The sequence below is a fragment of the Gobio gobio genome (assembly GCF_949357685.1).
Source record: "Gobio gobio genome assembly, chromosome: 8".
NCBI lineage: Eukaryota > Metazoa > Chordata > Actinopteri > Cypriniformes > Gobionidae > Gobio > Gobio gobio.
In genome coordinates, this window is record NC_137114.1 from 45,931,524 (window position 1) to 45,951,540 (window position 20,017).

Here is a 20,017-nt window from a genome sequence, read left to right on the forward strand (position 1 = left end):
ACGTAATACCAAGTCATATTTATGAGATGAAAATACGACTTTTTATGAATTACAAAAGCATTTTTTCTTATCTTGCAGAAATGCGTCCATGTACTACAATTATTGTTCGTGTAAAATCATATCTTCAAACACTGTGATAAGCTTTAAGAATCATTCACATCTTTTGACTTGTGTTCACATTATGACAGTTGTGGCCAACACACACTTTTAACACAGTTTTGCTGTAGTATCAATAACTGTACGTTTATCCTACTTCATGGTAATTCATAATTCATCTTCAAATCTGAAGTTTTCAAGCAACAACCTAGCTTGTAAAGTTGAAGTGCTTCAGTTCAAAACAGTGCCATGTTTTGGACATGTATCATGGAAGTACCCTATGGTGGTCCTTTAGTAACGTTACCATGGTATTACCATGTACCGTGGCACCGCCATAGTAATTCTTGTACGAGAATAATCACGCATGTTGTTAAACAAATAAACAGATTAACAAAACAGCGTTGTCATGTACTGTGAAGCCGTTTAGACTGGCGCGCGTACCTGTCCTCGCTGACCGTAATAACCCCATCCTCCTTCGGGATCAGCACGGCCGTGTTCACGCTGTCGCTGTGGCCCTCGATCTTGTTTAACAGGACGGGTCTGGAGCTCTGAGGCCTCGAGTGGATCTCCGCCGCCATGGCTGTTTTCCTCTCGATTCCCTCCGTGTGGTGTGATTCCTCCTCCTCGCGAGTCAGCTGAGCGTTGAGGAAGTTCAACGGCGACAGCGCGAGATACCGTAACGCTCCGTATAAACGCGTCCGTTAAAAACACAAACACCGAGGTTTACTTCCAAACTATTCTGTATGATTTTTAACATCGTGTACAATGCATTATTAATGCATTTTATATAACCAGTGGCTAAAACAAACATTTTGATTTAAGAACATTTGATAAATATATTAAATACAGGGATAGTTCACCCAAAAATTAAAATTACGTTACCCATGATTTACTCACCCACAAGCCATCCTATGTGTATATTAATTGTTTTCTTTCAGACGAATACAATCGGAGATATATAAATAAATGTCCTGGCTCTTCCAAGCTTTATAATGGGAGTGAATGGCAGCCCAAAATTTGAAGCCCCAAAAAAGTGCATCCATCCATTAAAACAATACTCAACACGGCTCCAGGGGGTTAATAAAGTTAAATAAGTTTTGTAAGAAAAATATCCATATTTAACATATTATAAAGTAAAAATATATAGTTTCCGCCGGACCGCCTTCCGTTAACTGGAAGCTTGGAAGAGCCAGGACATTTTTTAATGTAACTATATTAATAAAATAAGTCATACACCTAGGATGACTTGAGGGTGAGTAAATCATGGGGTAATTTTCATTTAGGTGAACTATCCCTTTAATATTTTTACCAGCCAGAGTCAGTTATGACACTATGCATTTTTAAAACAGTAACAGATTTCAGGTAGAGACATTGAATAAAGTAACCAAATGTAAAATTTTATATAAAATTAAAAATAGATACATTTTTATTCGATTACGTTTCAAACGTTATTCAGTCATGAGATGCCAGTGATTTTTTTCCTTTCCTTTTTATATTAATATATAATTAAATAATAATAATTATTCATAAGTAGGCTATTCATATTAATATATCAATGCACTTTATGAATATCAATGTTGGGTGAAGTAATTAATTACTAGCTACTACAGTAATTCGATTACTCTACTGATTACGCTCTCTACAAAGTGTTGAATTACTTATTACCAATTACTTTTGGATTACTTATTGCCCAAGTGTTGAACAATACAAGGATAGACATGAAACTGCTCTTGTATTTCTAACAAATAAACAATATACACTTGCATAAATTATTCTTGAAGTGTGTAAAATGAGAATGTTGCATTAAAAACATAACTTTTAACATTAAATTTTGATGTTTAATCCACTGTTGTTTGTTTTATATCGGTCTATACAATATTTAATGCAATTACACCAGAAGTAACTGTAATTAAATAACAGAAAAATTAAGAGTAATCCCTTACTTTACTTTTTCAAGGGATTCATATTTTACATTGTGCATTACATGAATGTGAAATTATTATATTAAAGGTTACGGTATTTATATTATTTTTGAGATACTTATACGTAATTGTGAAAATATTTAGCCTAACATTTGTATAAATATAACATAGTATAAATGTAATATATTATAATATAAATATAATTTTGTATTTGTTCTGAACCTTTTTATTACTTTTTTAAATTTTTAATTCACTTTGAATTACCATTATGCATGAAATAGCCTATAAGTGAACTTGTCTTGCCATTAATATGATCCAGTATTGGTATTATACAGTATATCAGTGTTAATCAAGCATAATAAATAAAACTACAAAAGCAACAAAACAAGTAAATTGAGTGTACTTTATTAAATAAACAATACATGTTGTAAAAAGTGAACCAGTTTAAGTACCGTATTTAATCAAATATATGACTCAATGCATGGGAAAAGTATCATTAATATGACAAATAAATTGACACTATTAAGAACAAAAAACAGCATTTAGGTTGCACACATGTTGTGAGACAGTTTGCATTAGACACACATTATAAACCATGTATAAAATCTTATAAAATATTCCCCAATAATATAAAGAAAACAGAAATGCAATACAAAGACAAAGTAATAAAAAGAATTGGGGGTAAAAAGACTTGAGAAACTGAATGGGTACAGAACACGCAGTCCAGGATAAACGTTTATATATCTGTGTGTGTGTGTGTGTGTGTGTGTGTGTGTGTGTGTGTGTGTGTGTGTGTGTGTGTGTGTCACTGATGAGACGTACAGGAAGAACCCCCTCTGATCTCTGGCTCAAGGTTTGTTGATCTGGCCAGCAAAAAGAATGGTTCCTGAGAGGAAAACGGACATTTTAATATTACAGATTCATAATTATGAAATACAATGTATGTGAGCTATGTGTGTGTGTGTGTGTGTGTGTGTGTACCTGTAGGATTGTGTCTGATGAGAAACAGGAACGGTCTGTCCACAGCCATCCAAGGCGGAGAAGATCGGGCGTGCAAGATTGCAGCTGAAATGAGAGAGAACACGCACACCAGGACCATGAGCACAGACGGGACGTCCAGTGATCTGACTTTAAGAGCATTTATTACCCAGGATCTTACTTGTGGAAGCAGAGGCTTTGGTTCCATCCTCATTGACCTCTATCTTGGCTTTCTGAAGGGCTTTGGACACGTAAACAAACTCCGAACCTGTCACACACACAAACATTCAGACTACACTTAACACAATAACCATCAAACCCTTCATGATGTTGCACCGCAATAACATTCATTACTGTTCATTATCATACATGTATTCGGCTAATAGAGCAGACGTGCAATTTCATCCATCCATCCAGCAGAAGACAGTCATGTCATTGCATCAGACGGCCACACAGGGGCAACAGCACTAAACACTTCAGACCGCAGCTCCAGCTTGGCCTACAATGCGCGCAAAACCTCCTCCTTCCTTCTTCGAGCTGATGTTAATCTTCTTGTATACTTTAGTATGCATTTATATTTGTCCATTTCTGACATTTTCCAGCTTGGTTCTTTGAAACACTGTATGGAAGCACTTTTCCACCACACACGAAAAAAAATCATGCTTTAGTAAATCATGTCAATTATGACATAAAACGTAGAAATTATGAGATGCTAAGTGAGAATTATGAGAACAAAAGCCAAATATTAAGACAGTTTTATTAAGTTACATTTGACATTTCCCAATTCAGACGGCAATAGTTTCCAGGGGCTAGTCAGTGATTTTATTGCCGTCCGAATCCAAAATGTCAGTGTTTTTCTCCCACCACCCGTGTAAAAATCCCCAACCTACTGTTTTCTGACAAACACCAAGGTCGTGTGGTCATTTAATTACCATCCGAATGTGTTTTCAAGAATATATCACTTCAAAATTCCCTGTTTATATCCTTTTTGTCCACTGTAGAGCACCGTACGGTTGCGCTTCGCTGTCATTTGGATGCATTTTAAAGATCTAGACTTTTATTACCGAAATCCTGGTAAGTATTTACAAGAGCAATATATTTCATCAGCGCTCAAAATAAAAAGAAGAAAAGCACGTTAACATTTGAAATGGGCCGTTTTTACGGCAGCAATTATATATGTTAAAATAACCAAGCACTGTAAAAAAATGTATGTGCTATTTACTTTAAAAAAAAAATGATGGTAACAATATTACACATCATAAGTTTTTAAGGCTTGTTTTTAAATGGAATCTACCTGAATAAATTCTGTATAAATTAGAGTGAATGAAAATGACCTGTTTATATTTGATATTTAATATTAGTATACATGGAGTTATCCACAACCTAACCATAAGCTCTACTCTTCTGCACAATCGTAACGGTTGTGTTAAAAAACTTCAACATAACAGAAACTCTTTCAAATGTCAAACATAACTGAACATTAAACATTAACAGATGTTTCCCTTCACTCAAAAACACATAAAATAACACTTAATTTCAATATTAACTCTCTATTTACTAACAATGGTGTCTCTAAATAAAACTGGACAATTTAGCTAATTCCCTTAAAGGTGCACTATGTAACTTTTCCGTCCACTAGAGGTCGCCTGTTCAAAACAAAGGCGTAGTTTGATGACGCCACGTCTGAGTGCCTCGCGAGCCGCGGGACTTTTATTATGACAGTCGCCGGCGCCACTTCCGCTTCTCCGGTCATGAGTATGAGGTAACGCAGCTCTGTTTATCAGATTAGACACATCTGAGTGTGTTGACAATGATGTTAATGACGTTACTCTGTGCGTTCTCTCGGCGGCTGCTATGACACTTGTTCACACTGCAGTGAGAGTAAAGGTCCTTTCACACTGGACGCGATTTTGACGTGCGAATAATTTGCGCAATGGTTTTATTTTTTGATCAGCTGTTTGTGTAATGAGAGCTTCCACACCGAACGTGAATGTGCTGCGGCGAAAAAACAACGTTTATTTTTTCCGTTACGATGCCGATTTTTTTTAACACTCGCAGTGACAGAAAAGGCTTAAACCAATCACATACAAGGAAACAAAGGTGACGAAATGTCCAGTTGATGTCACTAGCCATTCAATCAACATTTGCCAGGTATCGCATTTCTCACGAGATTACAGCTGTAGTTGTGTTTACAGCTGTAGCTGTGTTTGCCCACTATAGGCTACAGATTACGATATTATAATCAATACGTTGATTTTTTTCTAACCTAATTGTGTCCGCGACTATAGAAAGTGAATGTGTTTCCGTCAGTACGACTGTGGCACTTAAATGTTTACACGAAATATTCGCTTTTATTTACAAAATATTCGCTTTTTTTAAATATTCGCACACAAAATATTCACTTTTTCCGCTTCGCTTTTTCGTTACGCGTCCGGTGTGAAAGGGCCTTAAAGCGTTTCTGTAAAATAAAAACGGAAACTGAGGGGAACGCAGATATGACGCAATTGACAGTCGACTCCCTCACACGTCCCGGTTCCTTGGGTAAAATAGCAATTTCTCACGATTTACAAATAGTTAGAAACATTTAGGATATTGCAAGTACTCAACTGAACAAAATATATAACACTAGCCTAGTGGTTTTTGGATATTTTACTAAAAAATAAATAAATAGGTAGTCTTTTTTCCCCTAATTTTATCAGCTTAATCGGTTCCTCAATTCAAGCCTCAAAATTGTTTAAATTTCCTTAAAAAAAATTTGAAATGTATCTCTTGGTTTCATTGGTGAAATTTTAGTAAATATTTTCTATACAACACTGAGCCACAGTTTTATTAAGAAAATATACCCAATTTATTTTGTGAAAATTACAAGACCCATGATTCATTTTTTACAGGGCAGTATTATGTTTACCTCATGTAAATAAGAGGCTGTATTCACTTATTTCGGCTCATTTCCATGTGGTGCACAAGACAGAAAACCATTTGAACTATAATGTGCGTCTTTATATCTTCCTATTTTTAAACAGATTTAAATAATTAAATAATAATTAGGATATTATTGTCCTATTATTAAATTAAATATGCATTTATTCTTATTATACCAAGCATGCACATTTATATTTATGGACTTCCATGTGAGAAACAATTAGCGTCCGAATAGGGCTTGTGAGAATAAAATTATGACAAAAGGTCAATATTATGGGAAGAATTCTACTGTCATAATAATGACTTAATATCTCATACTTTTTGTCATAATAATGATTTATCAAAGCGCGACTTCTGTTATGCGGCAGAAATTAACTTCCATTAAAAAAACCGTTGGCATTTCTGAACACCAAAAATCAAGGTTTAAGAATAGAAAGGGCTAGAAAGAATAGAAATAGAATAGAATAGAAAAGAATAGAAAGAATAATGCCGTCAAAGAAACGTCATCATTTACTCATGTTCACAAACCTGCATGGCTTTCCTCTACAGTCCAAACAATAATATTTCAAAGTGCCTGTCAAGCTCAAAAAAGAGCTTTTATGATCATTTATGATCCTATTTGGAGCACGACAGCCTGTTTTTGTATGGGTGAAAAAATCTCCTTTTGTGTTACATTGAAGACATAATAACATGTGTGTGAGTAAATGATGATAGATTTCATTTCTGGGTGAACTATGACTTTAAGCTTTGCCCTTTTTAACTTTTCTTTGTAGACTAAAGATAAAAAAGGCACAGTGATTCACTGCTCACAGCAATTCAGGTTAAAGTTTGTGGTTTAACAGCATGAATTATGGTAATAAAGCAAAGGCTTTGAGGAGAATAGTCTCTTCAGAGATCATCTGGCGCTGGGGGCGTCTCTGGATGATGGGACGCGCTAACACAGTCACTCTGACTCATTTTCACACTCCGCTGAGAGACGTGATTCATGCGGCCCAAGTTCACAGTCAACAACCAACCATATCATTAGTTCAAGCACAAACACAGGCACAGAAGATGAGCTCATGCGGTGCATGACTGACAGCTGTCACTCACTCAGGTGTCTGAAATCAGCTTTGTTCTGACTGAAGAGGTCTTTGATTCCCATCGCCGTGAGAGGAGCCTCCAAATCCACCTCTTGCTCGGCTGTGAATCTACTCGAAGAAGAAGAGAAAGACACAAACCGTCAGTGCTGCAAAAGATGAGTCCACAAAGAATGTCACATTCAGTGCAGATCATACTAGTGCTTCTATTGTTAACCTAAACTAAAACTTAAAAAAAAATTGTGTTTGGACATTTAAATAAAGCTGAAATAAAATAAAATAAAACAAAATACATATAATAGATAAAACGGTCATAATTATGAGATACTAAAACATAATTATGAGATAAAAAGTCAAAATTAGGATAAAAGTCAAGATTATAGCATAAATTAAAAACAATGATGCTGTCATAACTTTGATTTTTAACTTCATAACTCTCATAGTCAAAATTAGGATAAAAGTATTATAGCATAAAAAGTCAAAATGATGACATGCTAAGTCATAATAATGAGATAAAGTCATAATTATGAGATAAAGTCATAATTATGAGATAAAAGTCAAAACTATGAGATAAAAGTCAAAATTATCAATCAAAATTATGAGATAAAATTCAAGATTATAGCATTAAGGCAATTATGATAAAAATCAAAATTATGATAAATCAAGATTATATCATTAAAAGTCAAATGATGACATACTAAGTCTTAATTATGAGATAAAGTCTAAGTACTAAGTCAAAATTATGATAAAGTTTGATAAAGAGATAAATTATGATAAAAAGATCAAATTCAAGATTATAGCACAAAGTCAAAATCATGAAATACTAAATCAAAATTATGAGAAAATTCAAGATTATAGCATAAAAAGCCAAAACTATGTTGTCACAATTGATAAAAAGTAAAAATTATGAATAAAAAGTCACAATTATGAGATAAAATTTAAGATTATAGCATGAAAAGTCAAAATGAGGACATCCTAAGTCATAAATGAAGTCAATTATGAAAGTCAAAATGATGATTAAAACAAATCAAAATTATGAGTCAAAATGACATACTAAGTCATAATTATGAGATAAATAGTCAACTATGACAGTCAAAATGATGACATATGAAGGGCCAGATTTACTAAACAGGGCAAATTATCGTGAGAGAATAAGACAGCGCTGAAGGGAGTGGACAGTTCTGCGCATGATCTACTGACGACGAGTAAATTAATGAACACAGACACGCCCGGATCATTTCCATAATGACCTGCACAATCTACCAGTTAGCGTCTGGTTTAAGACAGGCTTTTATTGGACTGTAAATAAGGGCACAAACACCAGTAAATTGACGAGCGCAAACCTTAGTAAATCACCTCACATGATTCATTTAAATACTCTCCTCCCATAAATGTTGCGTCTGAAAGGGAAACTCCTACAAATGCATATGAATAAGGTCAGCCTCAAAAATAACCCTGCCTGCTCCTTTTCAGCGCTAATTCTTCACCGCGTGTCTTTAGTAAATCCTGACAGTAGTTTTTTAACGCCAAGAGAGGGTTTGTGCTGGCGCAAGCTGTTAGTAAATCTGGCCCTAAGTCTTAATTGTGACAAAAAGTCAAATAAAAGTCAAGATTATAGCATAACAATAAAATAGCGCCGTCGACAGGCGTCTCACTTCGGCATCTGGAAGCGCATCCTCCTCTGGGCCAGCTGTTTGGTCCAGCTTTGGACGGTCGCTGAGGAGATGTGGGGCAAGATGGCGGACAGGGGCGTGTCCTCTTCTGACGGCAACGCAATGAACATGCTCATGCTATTGCCGTGATAGGGCAGCTCGATCACGGTATACTGCAAACCCTCTGGAGTGCTGGCCTGACCTGCCGAGAGAACAAGGACAAATCATGGATCAGGCTTTACGCAGCACACTCGCTCTCTCTCCACTATTAAAGACGACCTCGGGCCGTAACCACCATAGATCTTAACCCTCTGGGGTTCTTCATTTATGGGTCACACTCAGGGCCTTCGGGTCAAAAATGACCCGGAGGGCGGGATTAAGATAAAAAAAGATTTGAGTAAAAACAATTTAATATATTTTTGTTCAGTAATATTTTTTCTTTTTTGGTTTTGAGATAATTTTATGATTAATAATTAATATTTATGCAATAATTATGACCCATTTTTTCCCATTGAATATAATAAAACACACACACACACACACACACACACATATATATATATATATATATAATTTTTTTATTAAAGCTGAGTCAAGCCTAGGCCTCATGAAAGCAATTTTTTAAATGAGATCGGTGCCATCCGGTGGACACATTGAGCATTTTTATCACGCAATAGCACATTTTTACCACTATAGTGGATCTTGCGCTTTATAAAACATTGTAGCTTCATCGGAATGGTCCGAAACTTGGTGACTTTATTGGTACTTGGTATATGAACACCCCAAAAAATTGGGGACAGGATTTGAAAAGTCTAAGTGGTGGTAAAAAAAAATAGTCACACTCAGGACCTTCGGGTCAAAAATGACCCCCATAGGAAATTAATTAGAAATTAGTTTTTTTGTGCAAACAATCTACAAATCAGCCAGGATGCAGAAAAAAAGGACTCAACAGTGAAGGGGTGAATCTCTAAAACATCAAGAGTGCAAAACAGACAAAAAAACACACACACACTTATACACACAAAAACACACGCACACACAAATTAACGCGTGCCATTCCAAAAGCTAATTGTGTTTTTGTGTGTGTGAGTTTTGCACTCTTGATGTTTTAGAGATTCACCCCTTCACTGTTGAGTCCTTTTTTTCTGCATCCTGGCTGATTTGTAGATTGTATGCACACAAAAAACTCTGTATTTTCATATTTTTGCCAATTTCCCATTAATTTCCTATGGGGGTCATTTTTGACCCGAAGACCCTGAGTGTGACTATTTTATTTACGACCACTTAGACTTTTCAGATCCTGTCCCCACATTTTTGTGTGTGTTCATATACCAAGTACCAATAAAGTCACCAAGTTTCGGACCATTCCGATGAAGCTAAAAAATTTGTGTCAGAAATGACCGAAGAGCCCCAGAGGGTTAAATATTAGATTTATGAACCTATATTTCAGTAGATGGATCATTTCCCAGTCACCCCGGTGAACTTTATAAGTGCAGTCCTCTCGCACGGTCTGTAAAACACTTCGTTCTGCTTGTAAAGTGCTTCTATATCAAAACTAGTAAAAGAGCTGAAGTTTATTGGTGTTTTCATGGATTAAACCCTTCTGCTGATGGCCAGACGCTCTTGGCTTCTGCATTAGAATTCAATTAATTCACATTTTGCACCATTTTATTCCCATCTCCTGGGTTATGAGGACCTGTAAAGTCCAGTGTTCCCAGCGAGTTAAAAAGTAGTAGTCATGTTTTTATTGCATCGCCGTCTCTGGAAAACTGTTCCACAAGTAGCCAGACAATGGCATGAAACACGTGGCATGAAATCTTTCAGTTCTGTGTGTGTGTGTGTGTGTGTGTGTGTGTGTGAGTTTAATAGCAGATGCAACCTGCAAGAAAATCACACCATCTCACCGACGTTCAAGACAGTGAGCTGGGACATCGTGGGCACTTTGTATGTGTTTCCGTCTCCTGCAGTGAAGCTTCTGGGTTTGGTGTTCTGGGCTTGGAAACGGGACTTCCACAGGCCTTTGAAATAAATGGAGTTTACAGCCACCAAACGAGTCAGAGCCGGATCCAACATATCCGCATTGACAAGACTGGGAATATGGCCTGATAAAAAATAAAACAAAGCAGGATATAATATAACATAATATTACATACATTTATATAACATTAATATTAGAATTAATCATTTACACTTCACACAAATAAAGTACTAAATATGGCCGGAAGAGTGTTTTTTTCTTCCAACAAATGGTCACTGAAAGGACAACATCAGGAGGTCTAACTAACTAAATATTACATCAGCTGTTTTCATATTTTATGTTCATTTTGTATGAGTTGCAAAAAATTGATTAAAACGGAGGAAAAAAAGGAAAGATGTGGGACATATAAATAAAGTTTAAAACCCTGATTTGTGTGATTATTATAAATAAATAAATAAATAAATATATTTGGTAAATGTTGATTTTCAGTTATTGATCAAGTTAATTGTTATTACTATGTAATATTATGTAATTATGTAATACTTTAGATTGTATTTTCCTTACAATTTCTGTTTTATAATTTGGGAAATGATTTTAAGATTAATAATTTAAGACACAAATTAACTCATAAATAAATAAAGTTTTTTATTTGATAAATGTTGGTTCAGTTATTGATCAAGTTAATTGTTATTACTATGTAATATGTAATTATGTAATAATTTAGCTTGTATTTTCCTTATAATTTCTGTTATATAACTTGGAAAATGTTTTTAAGATTAATAATTTAAGATACAGATTAAATTTGCTAAATGTTGGTTTTCAGTTATTGATAAAGTTAAGGAGGTTATTACTATGTAATTAGTCAATTAATTTTCAATAATTAAGCTTATATTATTTTCCTTATTTTTGTTATATAACTTGGAAAATGTTCTTAAGATTACGATAATTAAAGATAAAAATGTTTTGATACATAAACAAACAAATAAAGACAAATCAACAAATAAAGTTTGTATATTGGAACAAAATATTGGTTTTCAGTTATTGATAAACTTATACTTCATACAAATGAAAGAAAGCTTTCTTTAAATAATGTGGAAAATATAAAAAAAAAAATAAGAATAATAAGAATATTTAAAAAGTTATGAGTTAAAAATTCTACTTTATCATTTCAACAGATTTGTGTTTCTAATGCTTTTTTTAAAAAAATAATGGGAATTATATTACATTAATTTAACAATATATTAATGTAATATATGTATTATAATTATATATATATATATATATATATATATATATATATATATATATATATATATATATATATATATATATATATATATATATATATAGTTAATATAATAATATAATTAATATAATATAATATAATAATATAAATAATATAAATAATATAAAATAATATAATATAATATAATATAATTAATATAATATAATATAATATAATATAATATAATATAATATAAATAATATAATATAATATAATATAATAAACAATAAAAGCTCTAATCTCAGGGCTTGGAGCTTGTTTAGGGATAAATATCAAATTTCGAGAGAAGTTGCATTGTAAAATCCTTTTTAAGTAATCCAGGCTAGAAGTCCGGGTTTCAGATAGAGGGGTCAGAGGTTACCATGAGGTGTACCTTTAGTGCTGTTCTTCACCCATTCATTAATGGTTTCTGCAGCCTTCTCTGGGTCGCTGTAGTCAATGGTTTGACTCTCGCACAGGAAGTTCTCCTTGTTGGATGTCAGGAAGTTCTCTTTCATGCTGAAGCCCTTATTGGGGAACAACGCGTTGGCGATCGTCACAATATCAGCGTTGGATCTGGTCGTTAGGGACTTATGCAACTTCCGCAACATCTTATAAGGACCTAAGAGCAGAACAGACACACAAAATTAATTTATATATCAATAACAGGGTTTGAAATTGCTATTTTCAATGGCCCATTTTATTGTCTAGCAGGTCAAAATCAGTTTACGATACCCAACATGCTACTTAATTTGAGGCGCGATTCACATCTGTAGCACTGAATTACACACTAACAGCTAGATTTACTACTGACAATGCACAAATTCGATGTCAAGTCAGGTGCTAAATCATTTAAGACATGCTTTTTTAGGACGGTGAATAATTGCGCAAAAATACCAGTAAACTGACAACAGAAAACTACACTCCTCCCATAAATTTAGTGGTCTGATGGGGAAACTCCTATAAATGCATATCGTCGCTGTCCGATGAAAACCACGTATGTCCATTTTGCCGATTTTGAGATTTTTCGACGGATTGAATGTCCAGGTTCATTTCCGTATACAGTATGCGTCACATATCTAAAAGGCCAATGAAAAGTTGTGAAATCATGTCATCTGATTTTCACGTATATCCATTTGGTGTCAAAGCTGTCAATCACGCCACGTATCTCCCGCCCTGTGGAAGCATCTCGCCGGTCTCGCTGGTCTCGTGAAGTTGTTTCATCGAAGCTCAGCACTGGATAGCCGAAAGTACGACATTGAAGCTCTCCACAGTTTAGTTCTAATCTAGTTCTTCACAGATTAGTTTGCTTGCTAGTATGTAAATAAACTCGGTCTCTTTGATAAGATTCAGCCTTTTTTTTCTCAGTCAAACTGATCAAATTATAGCCTGTAATGCTTCTGTCATGATTGAACATGCCTCACTCATACTGCGATCACCGCTTCCAGAGGCTGAGAATATCCAGCACGTATTCCTCTGTATTCCTCACGTATTCCTCTGCTGAAACGCGACTTTGCCATTCTAATTAATGATCGGAAGAACGTGTATCGACCACCGTTACTGTAAAATATGCACGTATGTCCATTTAAACTCAATTTTGGTCAAATGTGGATTATATCATTACACTGGCAAGAATATGGTTACATGTAAAGATGCCGTACCAAGTATGACAACGCTACATTCAACTGCTTTTGAAATACAGTGTTTTTTTCACTTGCGTTTTGGACATACGTGAGTTTCATCGGGCAGCGACGATATGCAATAAGGTCATTTTCAATTATAATTTCTCACTGTGTGTCTTTAGTAAATTGTAATGCTTAAGGAATGCGAATGAAACCAGAGCAAACACACACCCGTCTTCTTGTACTTGAGGCCGGTGATTAGCTGTCGGCGAGTGTCCCCGTGGGCCCCCGGGAGCAGCATGCCCAGGATGGAGGCCACGCCGTGAGGGGACATGACCACATTCTCCTGGGGTTTGTCCTGGACCACACGCAAAAACACCTGCAGGCCGAGATCAGAGCCTCGTTCTCCGTAAGACGAGGACTGAGACACGGAAACACTCAGAGAACAAACCGCCACCAACACGCAGAGGAGCAGTGAGACAAACATTGTGAGGGACTCACAGGCAGCTCACCTGAAGAAAAGAGAGACAGATGGGATGATAAAGTAAAACTAATGCTATATTTTTATTCTTACATGTTTCATTGTTTTCATACACTTCATTGGATCATATGGATTACACACAAAAGTTATTAAATTAACAGACAGAAAGATAATTATTTCCCTCAAAATTCTTCAAACAATACACCATAATGACAAAGTGAAAGAAGTTTGTTTTGAAATCTTTGCAAATGTATTAAAAATCAGCCTTCACAGCCTTTGCCATGACCCTCAAAATTGAGCTCAGGTGCTCCTGTTTCCACTGATCATCCTTGAGATGATTCTACAACTTGATTGGAGTCCACCTGTGGTAAATTCAGTTGCTTGGACGTGATTTGGAAAGGCACACACCTGTCTACATAAGGTCCGAGAGTTAACAGTGCATTTCAGAGCACAAACCAAGCCATGAAGTCCAAGGAATTGTCTGTAGACCTCTGAGACAGGATTGTATCGAGGCACAGATCTGGGGAAGGGTACAGAAACATTTCTTCAGCACTGAAGGGCTCAATGAGCACAGTGGCCTCCATCATCCATAAACGGAAGAAGTTTGGTACCAAGAGGACTCTTCCTAGAGTTGGCCACCCGGCCAAACTGAGCAATCGGGGGAGAAGGGCCTTATTCAGGGAGGTGACCAAGAACCCAATGGTCACTCTGACAGAGTGTCATGTCTGGAGGAAACCAGGCACGGCTCATCACCTGGCCAATACCATCCCGACAGTGAAGCATGGTGGTGGCAGCATCATGCTGTGGGGATGTTTTTCAGCGGCAGGAACTGGGAGACTAGTCAGGATCGAGAGAATGAATGAAGAAATGTATAGAGATACCCTTGATGAAAACCTGCTTCAGAGTGCTCTGGACCTCAGACTGGGGCAAAGGTTCATCTTCCAACAGGACAACGACCTTAAGCACACAGCCAAGATAACAAAGGAGTGGCTACGGGACAACTCTGTGAATGTCCTTGAGTGGCCCAGCCAGAGCCCAGACTTGAACCCGATTGAACATCTCAGGAGAGATCTGAAAATGGCTGTGCACCGATGCTCATCCATTGAACCTGATGGAGCTTAAGAAGTCCTGCAAAGAAGAATTGGAGAAACTGCCCAAAAATAGATGTAGCATCATACTCAAAAATACTTGAGGCTGTAATGGGTGCTTCAACAATATGGATATGGATGGGGACGGGGACGGGGATGGGGACGGGGATGGGGATTGGGATGGATATGGATATGGATGCATGGATGGATATGGATATGGATGGATATATGGATGGATATGGATATGGATGGATGCATGGATGGATATGGATATGGATGGATATATGGATGGATATATGGATGGATATGGATATGGATGGATATATGGATGGATATATGGATGGATATATGGATGGATATATGGATGGATATATGGATGGATATGGATGGATATATGGATGGATATGGATATGGATATGGATGGATATATGGATGGATATGGATATGGATATGGATGGATATATGGATGGATATGGATATGGATGGATATATGGATGGATATATGGATGATATGGATATGGATGGATGCATGGATGGATATGGATATGGATGGATATATGGATGGATATATGGATGGATATGGATATGGATATGGATATGGATGGATGCATGGATGGATATGGATATGGATGGATATATGGATGGATATATGGATGGATATGGATATGGATGGATGCATGGATGGATATGGATATGGATGGATATATGGATGGATATATGGATGGATATGGATATGGATATGGATATGGATGGATGCATGGATGGATATGGATATGGATGGATATATGGATGGATATATGGATGGATATGGATATGGATGGATGCATGGATGGATATGGATATGGATGGATATATGGATGGATATATGGATGGTAACACATTTAAGACCATAAGTTGATGATTGTAAGCCAACCACAGCCTAAAGTCTGCCCTGACCCAGAGAATCATAATAAATGATAAAATGACCCGATTACTTCTTACAAGATAACTCACAACATTTACACAAACCTCAACCCGAATACCAGCTTCTGTCAGAGATTTCACTCGATCTAATCATTATTCTCCAGAGCACAACGATTTTCCGGGACACAGACCTTTTTTTTCTTTTTTTTGCACAAGCGTTTCTTGAATAAAGAACGGCTCCAATCAACACACTTTTCCACAATCCTCTGGCATCTTGGATCTGAGTTGCACACACACTCACACACTCCTGAGCTATTCTATTTCCCGTCACACAGGCCTGCGGCTCAGGAATTTATTTGATTAAGGATAGTGAGAGTGTGTGTGTGTGTGTGTGTGTGTGTGTGTGTGTGTGTGTGTGTGTGTGTGTGTGTGTGTGTGTGTGTGTGTGTGTGTGTGTGTGTGTGTGTGTGTGTCTGTGTGTGCTCATGTTTTTCTATCCCCGTGGGGACTTCAGCCTAAATGCACACAAGACTCATGGGGACACTCGATGGGGACTCATAAATTGAGGTCCCCATGAGGAAAGTTGTGTGTGATGGGTAGGGTTAGTGTAAGCACTCTAAAAAGGTTTGCTTAAAACAACCCAATCGCTGGGTTTGTCCATTTTCAACCCAACTTGGGTTGTTTTTAACCCAGCATTTTTAAGAGTGAGGGGACAGAATATACAGTTTGTACAGTATAAAAAACATTACGTCAATGGAGAGTCCCCACAAAGATAGTGAACCAGACGTGTGTGTGTGTGTGTGTGTGTGTACAATCAGGACCATCAGCCTGCAGAAAATAACCCTGGTGATTTAATGCTGTAATTAATAAAGCAACAGAAAAATGTGACTGCTTACAGTTGACTTCATACCACATTGCAACATCATAACTCTACTGACATATTTTGCCAACAGACTGTTGTGATAAATCATTCATTAGTGCATTTCACGACTGTGAGTCTTTTGGGCGCAACTATCAATCCTGACAAATATTATGACCGTTTTACTGCGCACTAAAAACATCTTTACCACACACACCTTCATAAACCTTCGAGAAATAACGGATGTAGTTAAAACAGCTAGCCTTAAGGCAGTTAAACAGATCTTATCTCATCTAATATTAGCTAAACAGATCTAATCTGGCTCCAGAGAGGCACAGTCAATAAACTGAGTTTTAATAACCAACTACCAGTCTTTTCAGATTGAAAACCAATCAATCACCAAAGGTTTAAAGGAGATACAGAACAGATGACTAACTTGTAAGACTAGTTTATTATTGGCCTGATGTTAGTCCTAAAACAATTAAACCTTCTGATTTGCTCTTATGATCTGATCAGGGGCCAAATGCATAACAATAGCCATTATATTAACTTAAGACTTGTCTCTTTTTTTGCATGACAAACTAGCATTTGGGTTATTTAGGGTATCAGTGCTTTCAGTATCAAATTAAACCAATACATTTTTTATGTAGGCTTACTTATTACAGTTATGAACAGTCTTAAAGAAGAAGAAAACACGACTAACTTGTAAGACTTGTGTTAGCAGTTTGTAATGTCAGTTTAACTGGTCTGATATTCATCTGATGACAGTTGAACGCTGTTTTCTGCACGAGTTAAAGCGTTATTTTCCGATGACCGCGATAAACTTTTTATAGCAGCAACGGCAAGTGTGTTTAATTATAGGCTTTAAAACTCAGTCTGAGCACAAAAAGAGGCGGGGGTCTGAAACTCAAAGTCAACAACTCCAAAACACAAGTCTCTGTATGTTTGTAGTATCCTAAAACCTATTAAAACCACCGATAACAGACATCTAAGAATTAAAGCAGCTGTGACTAAAGCCTGAAATAGACTAAGGAGACTATGAGATGAAAAATAAGATGCGATATTAACATAATATGCTTCACTAACCTTGACAAGCACGTCTAATTCTTTAGATACGCAGGTAGAGAGCGCGTGTCTTTCCGCAAGCGTCCGTGTTTCTTCCTCGCGCTCGCTGCCGCGCCTCCGTTTATTTCTTTCTGTCCTGAGCGCCGGGCTCCGCCCTCTCATAAATATGGTAAACACATTCTGAATATTAATTAGGAAACCCTGACGTCTATTGTTGACGCAAATACGCACTACCAACGGCTGTAGAATGTTCCGTTACCTACTTAATATTCATGAGAAAAGCCGTTGCTGTGGTAGATTTCGATGAAGGGGCACAAAAAAAACCCTTAAAGGGTTAGTTCAGCCAAAAATGAACATTATCCCATGTTTTACCCACCCTAAAGTCATCTAGGTGTATTTGAGATTCTTCCTACAGACTAATAAAATCGGAGTTATATTAAAAATGTCCGGTCTCTTCCAAGCTTTAATGGCAGTGACTGTTGGGTCATTTTGGAAGTCCATAAAAGTGCATCTGTCCGTAATAAAACTGTTCAACACGGCTCCAGGGGGTTAATAAAGGTCTTCTGAAGTGAATTGATGTGTTTGTGTAAGAAAAATATCCATATTTAAAACTTTATAAAGTAAATTATCTAGCTTCCGGCGAATTGCCTTCCGTATTCAACTTATGGAAAAGGTGTAGCGCTTCTCGCAGTTGAAAATGCTTACGCTACGTCTGACGACATTGCACACCAGTTACGCTTGTCAGACGTAGCGTAAGCATTTTACACCTAGGATGGCTTGAGTGTGTAGCCTAGAAATCGAGACGCGTAGCGGCAGCAAATGTAATTTTCAGTCAGGGTCGTCTAGCAACTCTCCGTTGGCTTGCGAGCTTGAAAAACCAAACTCTAGTCAGGCCAATCACATCGTGTATAGAGTTGGTTGGCGGGCTTAACATAATGACGGCAGAGTTGCGATGGTTCCACGTGAATTCCCTGCTAACAAAGAACGGCACGGAAGTCATTCTTAAAAAAAAGATGTGTTCGGAGTTTTGCCGACCGGATACGGCCGGATAAAAGTTTAATCTAAAAGTTTAATCGCTCCGCTGGTGGGAAAACGCATCGGACTCACCACTGATAGCGCTCTGGTTGGTTGTAGAGCTATCCTATTGCGTGCAGAGGGAATTTGAAAGACAACCGTTTATCCCGCCCCTCGGATTGAGCCCTGCCAATGGTGTGTTCCCAGACCCAACCACTTGATGTGGATTGTCAGGCTATTGAGGGGGAGTAAATTATGGGATAATTTTCATTTTTGGGTGAACCAACCCTTTAAGCGAAACTTTAGATTAAACTCTCCTCGATGTAAACAGGAAATGACACATAATTATAGGCATTCACAAAACAACAACATATCAGCATTAGGACAAAACTCTTGTGCAACCGGTTTGCCAAACGGACGTGACTAACGGTAAGGTAACGTTACCATGGTAATGCAACGCTCATTAGCTTTCAGACACACTGCAACGCACCATAGGGTGCAACCTAAATACCACTGTAAATGAGTATGGTTTATTTTACAAGGGGTTATAATGGTTCATTTTGGACATGTTATAATGGTAATATAATACAATATTATATATAATGCACTGGAGTACCATGAAATATGAATGTAAATCATGTTACCTTCACAGTATGTTAAGGATCAGGATAGGTGCTTTTCTATAAACAGTGCTGCCATTCGACATTCGCTTTGATAGTACTATTCAGTGTCAATTCCTATGGAAGCTTGTTTCCACTACTGAATAAAACAAATAAAAAAAGGCAATTACAACTTCTTATTCTCACAATTCAGACTTTCCCCCCCTCACAATTCTGTTTTTAATGAGTTTATAAATAAAATAAAAAAAGTCATTGTTGAGTTGAGTATGAGTTTATATCATGCAATTCTGAGAAAAAAAGGTCAGAATTGTGAGATAAACCATTAAAAATGAGCTTCCATTCCTCTTATAAAGGAAGGAAACACTTTCCACTTTCCTTTGGGTTCTTTGTCGGTTGTCACAGACATCTCAAGAAAGTAATTTTCTAGCAAAAACACAGCTAAACTTACTCAACAAGAAATAAATCACAGGTTTT

General features: G+C 36.7%; 2 protein-coding genes across 4 annotated transcripts in view; both read right to left on the bottom strand.

Annotated features, from left to right (window-relative positions):
* The window catches only part of wdfy1 (WD repeat and FYVE domain containing 1), a 28,623-nt gene extending 27,896 nt beyond the window's left edge, over nt 1-727 (bottom strand). For all 3 annotated transcript variants that reach the window (XR_013816950.1, XR_013816951.1, XM_079822679.1), the window contains exon 1: nt 538-727. Coding sequence is in view for 1 of the 3 variants with exons in the window: in XM_079822679.1 (XP_079678805.1) it covers nt 538-674 (137 nt within the window). In the remaining 2 variants the exon portion in view is untranslated. The remainder of the gene's footprint in view (nt 1-537) is intronic.
* A 1,684-nt stretch (nt 728-2,411) lies between these two features.
* serpine2 (serpin peptidase inhibitor, clade E (nexin, plasminogen activator inhibitor type 1), member 2) lies at nt 2,412-18,058 on the bottom strand. The gene is made up of 9 exons (XM_079823403.1): nt 17,931-18,058; nt 13,745-14,025; nt 12,286-12,513; nt 10,554-10,751; nt 8,653-8,851; nt 7,011-7,108; nt 3,178-3,264; nt 3,000-3,083; nt 2,412-2,904 (listed from the first exon to the last, which is right to left on the bottom strand). Exons 2-9 carry the CDS (start codon nt 13,998-14,000, stop codon nt 2,867-2,869), a joined length of 1,188 nt encoding a protein of 395 aa, XP_079679529.1. The 5' UTR covers nt 14,001-14,025; nt 17,931-18,058; the 3' UTR covers nt 2,412-2,866.
* Between the last annotated feature and the right edge of the window lie 1,959 nt (nt 18,059-20,017).